Source organism: Triplophysa rosa, linkage group LG1, assembly GCF_024868665.1.
Source record: "Triplophysa rosa linkage group LG1, Trosa_1v2, whole genome shotgun sequence".
Taxonomy (NCBI): Eukaryota; Metazoa; Chordata; class Actinopteri; order Cypriniformes; family Nemacheilidae; genus Triplophysa; species Triplophysa rosa.
The window spans coordinates 23,501,287-23,511,650 of record NC_079890.1 but is presented as its reverse complement, the minus strand read 5'-3'; the positions used below and the strand labels follow the sequence as shown (position 1 = coordinate 23,511,650).

The window sequence follows — 10,364 nt, the reverse complement described above, 5'->3', positions numbered from 1 at the left end:
TGAGTCAAGATATGTTTCAGTGATCTTTCTAGTTATGCCAAGCTCTGAACAATTTTATTGGGTAGAAAGTGTGGGAGCTCCAAATGTAATTGTGAACAGTGGAAGGGTCTTGAAGTAAAAATGTTCAGATCCAGTGCTATATAGCCTAGTAAGCATTTATTACATAGAAAAAATATACAATATATAAATATGAGTGTATATATATATATATATATATATATTGTTTAGATAAACTTGTGTTCGTTTCTGTATTGTTACAATTAATAGTCAATACTGTCAAGCAGGACAGTTTCCACATCCAACGGAAGAATACATTTTATTATGTATTTCTTCTTAAATTAAAAATCTGTTCCTTGCTATCCCCAAGGAAGTGTTAATAAAGTAAGACAACTGCATTTGTATCGCTCTTGTGTCAAGGGTGTCATGGTCTTCCCGTTCGTTTAGTAAATTTCCACAGGGTGGCGCGCTTGCATCAGCTTGGGCAACTCTCCACCTATCGCTCTCCTCCTCCAGACTCCTAGAGGTCGCCATTCGGAGAAAGCAGAGTACTGCTGTGTGCGTTTGGAATTGCGTGCGAGACGCGGTCAGAATAGTGAGGCGGAGCTGGGAATGGATAAGTTACTGAAGCCTTATTCAACCCAGTACCTCCACACGCTCGCCTACAAGAGCAGGACATTCCCTGGCAGATAAAACGTCGTGTTGCGCGCTTCTTCAAACCAACCATCTGTTTGCCCGAGAGGCGGATAAAGAGGTTTGTTACGGATCGATCCGGACTCCGTGTCAAGTTAGGTTGTAGCACAGCACAAAGCCGGCGGAGTGTTTCTGGAGCGGGTGCTGAGATCAGCCCAGCCCCCCACCTACATTCAAACACACACACACCGAACCGGCCTGCTGATCTTAGCCTGTTGCTGCTGTGTGTGTGTGATCCCATCGCAGCCTAGCTAACGTTAGGCTCTTTTATATCTCACGTATCTCTCTGACACGCACGTCTGTGAGTAGTTTGGAGTTTTGCTGTATAGAAGCTAAATTAGTTGGCGTATTTTTACAACGGTTGTTAGACTACAGCGCTCTGCAGCTGGCTAATCGGTTAACGTTAGCTGTAGCACAACGTCGTTTATAGACTCGCTGGTACGATGTAGTTTGATCATTAAATCTAATTTTCTTAACGTTAGTCGAGACGTGTCATACGCAAGGACACGGGGCCCGAACCGACTGGCTTCTTGTATTAAAAACCTGCTTGTCCTAAATGCTCGGAGTAAGCACGTACTGGCTAAGTGAAATCTGTTGTTCAGTGCGACATAATCTCATTTAGTTCAGTGAGGAACTCTATATGGTCCTCGGTAGATGCAAAATCGTATTGAACACGGACAATGTGTGCGTTATTCACTATTTACGGCCTACGTCTAAACAAACTGCCCGTCACTTAAGAGTCGTTTTTTGATTGAGTAATTCAGCCGTATGTATGGAGAGACATTTTTACACTCGTTTGCCGCGACCGGAGTGATCATCTGAATGTCCCCCGCAATTATTGGAGTTATTGGACATTTCCAGCAAAGTGGTTCATACGGACGCTTTTATTTGTCTGTTTCTGGCGGATAAAGTCCAGGGACTGCCTTATAAATTGACTGTGGTCGTGTGTGTCCCCATCATTTGGCTGCTTAAGTCAGTCCCCGATGCGGAGGGGCTGAGTGTGCCGGGATCATGCTGAAGTGTATCCCGCTGTGGCGGTGCAACCGTCACGTTGAGTCCGTGGATAAGCGGCACTGCTCGCTCGCCGCGGTGCCGGATGAGATCTACCGCTACAGCCGCAGTCTGGAGGAGCTGCTTCTGGACGCAAACCAACTGAGAGAGCTGCCTAAGGTAAGGCACTGCCGTTCCCCATCGCTTACAGTTCTTGTTTTGCGTTGTGCACGTCCCTTGTCATCGAGCATTATAAGTTATGCGCAGCACTGTAGAATAGTGGTTGTTGTGATGTTCTGACGTGTGTGCTTGGTTTTAAGTGTTTTAGGGTTGCCATTGCCACGGAAAAGCCTGGTAAATTGCCCTGTAATTAGAAAGATACAAGTAACACGGATGTAAGTCATTGTAATTTGTTTCATGAGCAACTGTCAAGTATTTCATTGGCTAGACATTGAGCGCAATCTCTTTACAATGGCTTTAAATAAATGTTTATACAAAAATGACAAATGACTGGAAAAGTCAGGAGAAGAGTTATGGAAATTCTTTAGTCAAAATGTGTGGAAGCTCTGGGGTTTATACCATGGTTGACATTAAAGGGGTGGTGCAACGGTGTGTCATGCATTCTGTCTTCTCAGGAATAACATGGTCAACTTGTCAAAAAACGAGTTGGGCGTATTACGTAGCATTTCTGTGCTCGATACACTCCCCCAGCGATCGTACAGGTTTCGGAAAGTTTTTTTTCGAACATATAAAACTGTTTCATAACAGTTTTTCATAGTCCCTTATTGGACAATTCTCCCGGAAAAGCACGCGGCAGCAAGGAGAGCAGGAGAATGAGCATGCGCAGACGTCACTTTCACTTGTGTGCAGGAGAGAGAGAGAGGGAGAGAAGAGCATACGTTCGCGAAGTTCAGGTGTTTGTTTGTTCACTGCATTTGGGTGATGAATGTTATATAAACGGTGGATATAATGGTGGATTTGGAGATCGTTTGAAACTGATATATGTAGTCGTCCCAGTGCTAAAAGATGCCGGACATGAACCGCATGCGGTGAGTGAAACTGATGTCTGTGTTTTGTTGATAATGGATGCGCACATGCTTTAGTTCAGCCTAACCCCCGCACGCACCGTATGCTTTCGGAAATAATCGTACAGCTGTATCTATCTTTTATAAATGTGATCAAACTAAATACTCTCGAAGATACGAAGTATACAATACTGTAGGGCTGCAACTAACGATTATTTTGATAATTGATTAGTTGGGCTTTTATTTTTTCGATTAATCTGATAAAAGTTTAATTAGATCTTTTGCTTATAATGACTAAACCAGAGATGGGAAAGGTATACACAACTGAACACATTTGCCTTCTCCCAAAATGTTGTGGATGTCTCCCTAATTAACACACTAAGGCTGAGTTGATTCAGGTGTGTCATATTATAAGCAGCCAACAATAGTCTCTCCCAAACATGGGAGGGATGGGGCGGTTGGCCAAAGAAATATATTTTTGTATCATTTAAAGTGAGATATTTGTCATTCAAATGTAGTGAAGTACAGTAAAGTATCCAGAAAAAATAATACGTAAGTATAGTACAAAAAGTGTACTTCCTTACTTCCCACCTCTGATATAAATAAACCCCCAAATCAGGGTATTTCACCTATTATGTACTTTGCAAAGTGCAAACGCCACAAATTGGGTTTTACAAATATAATCTTTAATTTAGTAATTTAAAACTCCCCTTTAAACATTAAAACTGCGCGGCTTTAAAAGATGCATACAAAACACGTTTGACTTTAAAACTGCGCACCTCGCGCTGCACGGAGAGACAAGTTTGACTTTAAAACTGCGCATCTGGCTGCACAGAGACGCATCACGGAGAGACACGTTAAAACTGCGCACCTCGCGCTGCACAGAGACCGGGACTTTAAACTGCGCACTCGCGCTGCACGAGAGACGCATCACGGAGAGACACTCTGACTTTAAAACTGCGCACCTCGGCTGCACAGAGACGCCACGGAGAGGCAGTTGACTTTAAAACTGCGCACCTGCTGCTGCAGGAGAGACGCATGCACGGAGAGACACGTTAAAACTGCGCACCTCGCGCTGCACGGAGAGACGCGCGCGACTTTAAAACTGCGCACCTCGTGCTGCACGGAGAGACCGACTTTAAAACTGCGCACCTCGCGCTGCACGGAGAGAGAAGTTTAACTTTAAAACTGTGCATTCATGCTGCACGGAGGGACATTTAAAAGTGAAAGACAGATCTGCGCCTTAGAATAGCTTTAAATAACTTGCTCAGTCGAAGAGAGTGGTAAACACATATGTGATAATGAGTTCATCTTATTCAGACGGCATACTGATATCCGCATTCTTATCGATTATGTAATCGTTGAAGATTTAGTATTTGTGATTACTAGATTTCAGACTGTATTTTCTCTAATTGCAACTTTGTAAGGTAACATGAACATTAAGTGAATTAAAAGTAAAAATCACTAGCTACGTCCATATAAGCATCTGTCCGCTTCCTAAATCGGTTTACACTCTCTGAAAGATCTTTGGCTTTTGTAAAATACTACAGTTATGAGTATTTTGTGTTGATTTTGGGTTAAACATGTGTTCAATGTGAAGAGATTATTACGGCTATAAGAGTGGTTCAGTGAGACATTAGCAACTGCTACTGCTGTTCACTCCACCTCCCTCTCCTCTTTAATGATACGGCGCCTCTCAACAATTGTACGTTTCATTCTTGCAACAGAGTGACCTTTTACAAAACCCTGTATAGCAGTTGTAGTGGGGGCTCAATGGATTCAGCAGGATCGCTGTTTTAAAGTACTCATTCAAGTAAAAAAACAATACGCTCTATAAGGTTTATACACTAAGAACGTTATGCATTTATTGATTTCTGCAAGAAAAATCAGGTATCTAAAAGCAGTACATTGATTATAACACAAATATTAGGGATGCACCGAATCTAACATTCTTCGAAGCCGAAGCCGAACATGATGTGAAACACTTGGCCGAAGGCCGAATAATACCGAACACCGAATATGGTTTTTGCATTTCTTCTATTTATTAAGCTATTTTTTCACTATTGCACAAACTGAATAGTCAAAATTTGCTTTTAAAAATTTGTCTTGCTTTTCAATAAAATACAATACAACTTAATATAAAATTGAGCAAAACAAAATACATTAAAACAAAAAATTTAATAGCCTATATTAATTAGGCCTATAACTGACTGGTAAAAGAATGTAATGTAAGTTACTCTGTACCCCTACAACAAAACACTTCATTAAAAAGTGTCATTCCACATTAGGCCTATAAACTAAAAATACGAATAAACTAAAACTGTTGGATTATTATAGGCTACGTTGCAAAATGATTGTAAGAAAAAAAAACATCGAACGCAAGCTATTCTGACTGATGCTGACTGACAACCATATCAGTTCACGTCTCTCCTGCAAACTCCGCCCACAAAAGCTGACTGTTCTCTGGTGCACTCGTGGCCGGGATGCACAGAACATACTTTGACAAGTTGTTTAGTACAGGGAACTGTGTGCGCGCGACCACTGTATGATGTCAAAGGATGTCGCGAGCGGCGGGGCTACTGTCAGACAGCCCGCTCCCGTCTGAAATAGCCACAAGTTACCGACCGGTAAAGACGCTTTCATTCGGAAATTTACTTCCGTGCGGCAAGTCCCGTGCTTTGTCTTTCTCTGACACCTTAAAATGCTCCACACACACACTGCCAAAATGTTTGCGGCATTAATAAAGCGCACGTCTCTCTCTCTCTCTCTCTCTCTGCGCTGGTTGCTAGTTGATCGTTTCTCGAGTCATGTTCGGTAAAATTATTCGGCCATTTCACATATTCGGCCGAATACCGAACATGCGTTTTTTGCTATTTTCGGCCGAATATATTCGGTGGCCGAACATTCGGTGCATCCCTACCAAACATGGTGGGGATCTGTTCGTGTGCATTCTGTATGAATGTTGCATATGACTTCCCTACAGTCCTGTGGCAGAAAGTAAAAGCGAAACACAGCTTAGGCTGGTCAGCTCATGTCTGGAAAAAATTCACAGTCTGAGACATCAGTTTGATGTTTTAACAGAAGTTGCATTTCAACTTTTGCTATCAAAACATTGGCTCATCCAATGGTGTGAGTTTAGGGCGGAACTGTCTGTTTGGCCAACCAATGGCAAATAGTGCAATGTTTAAAAACCTATTTGTAAACGGTCACTATTTTTGCTTTTTATGCCACGAGGCATAAAAATTGCATACCTTTCAGTAGTTTGCTCAGCGTTGTACCTACGGTATTTGAGCTCTACATTTACTGTAACACTTGAATAGCCACAGCAAGCCTGAGCATGTGCCTCTGAAAATGCCATATGGTGACTCTGTGTGTTGCTGTTCAGCCGTGATGGGCTTTAAGCTGCTTAGTTGTCTCTCTCCTCCAGACTCACTCTGGACACTTGGTCTCTTCACTTATTTCTCTTTGTGATGAGATCTTTTTCGTATATTCTTCAACTCCACTTTTCTGCATTGATATTATGGACACATTTGGGATGTAGTTTGCTGTCGTGATATAGGATTACCACACCATGACTCGTGGTAATGCTTCTTAGGCCATGACCTTTGAAATAATGTGAGATGTTAAGTGTTCCACTTTGTTGCATGTGAAGAACTCTGGTAAAGGGTTGTATGTGTGGGCTGGCGTGGTTTGAACAGATAGCTGTTGAGATGTCTTCAAGAAGTCATTTTGTGTCACTCACACCTGAACGGCTTATGTTGCACACCTTAATACACGGATATCTGTAGTTCAGAAAAGCACAATTATCGCAAGTGAAAAAAGAAAATGTTTGAAATAGGGCTGGGCGATTTGGCCTTAAATCAAAATTTCGATTAATTGAACATTTTCTCTTGATTACGATTATTGAACGATTATTTTGTTTTTGTTTATTTTTCTTTGTTTTTTGCCCTGCCCTGTTTATTTTCTTTATTTTACAAAATAACAACGCTTTGATGTTATTTTAAGCGTGCACACGTAAAAGTAGACAACTTACATTTCTAATAATGTCTTGCATATACACTCACCTAAAGGATTATTAGGAACACCATACTAATACGGTGTTTGACCCCCTTTCGCCTTCAGAACTGCCTTAATTCTACGTGGCATTGATTCAACAAGGTGCTGAAAGCATTCTTTAGAAATGTTGGCCCATATTGATAGGATAGCATCTTGCAGTTGATGGAGATTTTTGGGATGCACATCCAGGGCACGAAGCTCCCGTTCCACCACATCCCAAAGATGTTCTATCGGGTTGAGATCTGGTGACTGTGGGGGCCATTCTAGTACAGTGAACTCATTGTCATGTTCAAGAAACCAATTTGAAATGATTCGAGCTTTGTGACATGGTGCATTATCCTGCTGGAAGTAGCCATTAGAGGATGGGTACATGGTGGTCATAAAGGGATGGACATGGTCAGAAACAATGCTCAGGTAGGCCGTGGCATTTAAACGATGCCCAATTGGCACTAAGGGGCCTAAAGTGTGCCAAGAAAATATCCCCCACACCATTACACCACCACCACCAGCCTGCACAGTGGTAACAAGGCATGATGGATCCATGTTCTCATTCTGTTTACGCCAAATTCTGACTCTACCATTTGAATGTCTCAACAGAAATCGAGACTCATCAGACCAGGCAACATTTTTCCAGTCTTCAACTGTCCAATTTTGGTGAGCTCGTGCAAATTGTAGCCTCTTTTTCCTATTTGTAGTGGAGATGAGTGGTACCCGGTGGGGTCTTCTGCTGTTGTAGCCCATCTGCCTCAAGGTTGTGCGTGTTGTGGCTTCACAAATGCTTTGCTGCATACCTCGGTTGTAACGAGTGGTTATTTCAGTCAAAGTTGCTCTTCTATCAGCTTGAATCAGTCGGCCCATTCTCCTCTGACCTCTAGCATCAACAAGGCATTTTCGCCCACAGGACTGCCGCATACTGGATGTTTTTCCCTTTTCACACCATTCTTTGTAAACCCTAGAAATGGTTGTGCGTGAAAATCCCAGTAACTGAGCAGATTGTGAAATACTCAGACCGGCCCGTCTGGCACCAACAACCATGCCACGCTCAAAATTGCTTAAATCACCTTTCTTTCCCATTCTGACATTCAGTTTGGAGTTCAGGAGATTGTCTTGACCAGGACCACACCCCTAAATGCATTGAAGCAACTGCCATGTGATTGGTTGATTAGATAATTGCATTAATGAGAAATTGAACAGGTGTTCCTAATAATCCTTTAGGTGAGTGTATGTGTATGCCCAAAATAAATCGAATATTTTAAGTCTCTTTTGCTCTGATAAGAAAATAAGTGAGGCATAGCGGCATGCGTCGACATGGATATTAAAGGGAAAGTAATCGAAATAACCGACATTGAAAAATTACGTCGGGGTTAGAGCTTCTTAATATTGGTTTCGATTACTTTTCGATTAATCGCCCAGCCCTAGTTTGAAAGTTTAATGTAGAGCCCAAAGTGGAAAGACACGTGAGAAATGACCTAACAGCCTGACAGATTATGAGCAAATGACTCGGTGTTCTTGCATTATTAATCCACAGCTAACATTTTAATATTAGCAATTTGGTGGCTCACAGATTGCCCCTTTATGGAGTAAGTTTACATAAGAAGTCGTATTGCTAAACACTCTCGGAGCCAAAGTGCTGAATTGGGGCTGATAAAACCGTGTAGGCAGAAGCAGACAGAGGAATTCCCCATAACACCCCCTGAAAACATCAACGAGAAGCTTCCACTCTGTTGAGTCATTATGCAATCCTTAATCCACACTGTTTATGTATTGTGTCCTATTGTGTGATAGTTGAGCCCTGCTCTCACTCGTCACAGTAAATTCCTCACTCCGGAGAGGTTGAGCGCTAACTGTATTAACACAGAAAACCCTCATCCTCGTTCACAAAGCTCAGAGATGGCATGTGCTGTTTGTCAGCACAGTTTAATGATTAACAAGTGTATCGCACATGCATACAAGATACCACCAACCCTCTGTTTGTGCTTTAGGAGGTTCCTGGGGAAGCTTGTAGACACGTGAGGTCCTAACGTTTTCCCTGAAGGCCTTTTTTGTGGCTGAGGAAGGAGAAACATTTGAGCTTTGACAGTTGTGGAAGATCTGGTGACAGGTTACATAGTAGGTCCTTTCAACCGTTCTGATGTCTCCCACCCAGCTGCACATATTAAATGTCCAGGCTTATTATTATTGCATTGTCCTTCTTTATCAGCCGTAACTCGTATGGTGGCTGTGAGGAAAGAAAAGGAAATGTTCAATATGCTTCTGAAGTTGTGAGTTTCGAATGAGTAAAATAATAGCTATATACATTGAGTGCTAGTTTTGCTTGTCAGGCCTTATCCGCACCCTACAACAGCAAGTAGAGGTAAAACCGTCTACCAACAGAAAACATTTATGGTTATGATAGGTGTTCTATCCTAATTGATTTACAGTGGTATACATTTTCTCAGTTGTGGAATGTATTGTAAAAAATTAGAAACACTTATATGATTTAAGTAGAACAACAAAATCGTGCATTTGAAATATATAAAACATTTAAAATAACATTTGCGTGGTAACAGTTCATTTGTTAGGATCAGAATGTGTTTTTCCTGCTCAAATATGTGTCAAAGTTTCAAGGTGGTGGTTTAATAGATGTTGTTAGTGTGATAGCTTTTAAACAATGACACTAGTAGACTTCATTAAATGGCCTGTAGCAGGTACAAATGGGTGTGAGTGTGTGGCAAATTTCTGCTGTATTGTCTGCTGCAGAACAGGTTTAAGTGTGCAGCACTCCTCCCTGCCCTGCTGTGTATGTGTGCAGCATCAAATGTTCATTCATAGGCACTTGTCCAGCAGGAGTTTCTCTATTACCTGTGAACTTCTTTGTGCAGGTGCACAATGATTTACCCTATTACTTTCTGATTCATCAGTCTGAGTCAAGTCAATACAGAGCTCTAGACTGCGACCAAATGGTCGCATTTTGCGACTATTTTAACTGCCAGTGCGACAAGTTTATCTTAATGCGACCACCAAACTGATCAGTGATCAATATATATGTTTTGCATATAATAAATATAATACGCAGAAATGTTGTATTGCGCAAGCGCCGCATTCAGTCACTCATTTTCATCTCTATTTTCGTATACCATGGATGTTTGTATCTCCTCTTTGCCCCGCCTCTCTGAAACGCACAGATTTTTTCAAAGCTCATCGCTCTGAAAAACGAGGTGTGCTATGATTGGCCAGTTAACCAGTGCGTAATGATTGGTCGAATACAGGCAGGTCTGGGTGAGCATTCGCTTTTAGATAGAATGCATCTTTTGTTCCGACACTTAAATTTTTGCAATTTTACATGTCTAATACATGCATGGGCAACTTATAACACACCCTTGACCCCTTTTAAGGGGCAGTAGCATAATAAAGATGTATGTTTATATTGTTCATCAAACAACAAGGGACGGACCCAAAAACACACTGATATTAAAGGAATTGTGTTCTCTTATATGAGTGGTTCACAACAAATAAAGGAAGAATGTAGCTTTAGGAAACATGTGCTTTAAATATGGTAAAGTGTTGAAAGAGAGCTTACATATACAATAAATATAATTTAATCATAAACAATGATTTTTATTC

The 10,364-nt window shown here is 41.5% G+C and overlaps 1 protein-coding gene across 15 annotated transcripts in view; it reads left to right on the top strand.

Annotated features, from left to right (window-relative positions):
• The first annotated feature begins 576 nt into the window (after positions 1-576).
• The window catches only part of scrib (scribble planar cell polarity protein), a 93,299-nt gene continuing 83,511 nt past the window's right edge, over positions 577-10,364 (top strand). For 10 of the 15 annotated variants that reach the window (XM_057343746.1, XM_057343757.1, XM_057343636.1 and 7 more), the window contains exon 1: positions 578-1,860. In XM_057343746.1, the coding sequence (XP_057199729.1) occupies positions 1,702-1,860 (159 nt within the window). In that variant the 5' untranslated portion in view covers positions 578-1,701. Of the gene's footprint in view, positions 1,861-10,364 lie in introns of all 15 variants that reach the window. The other 5 variants (XM_057343657.1, XM_057343647.1, XM_057343676.1 and 2 more) reach the window with 1 other exon arrangement.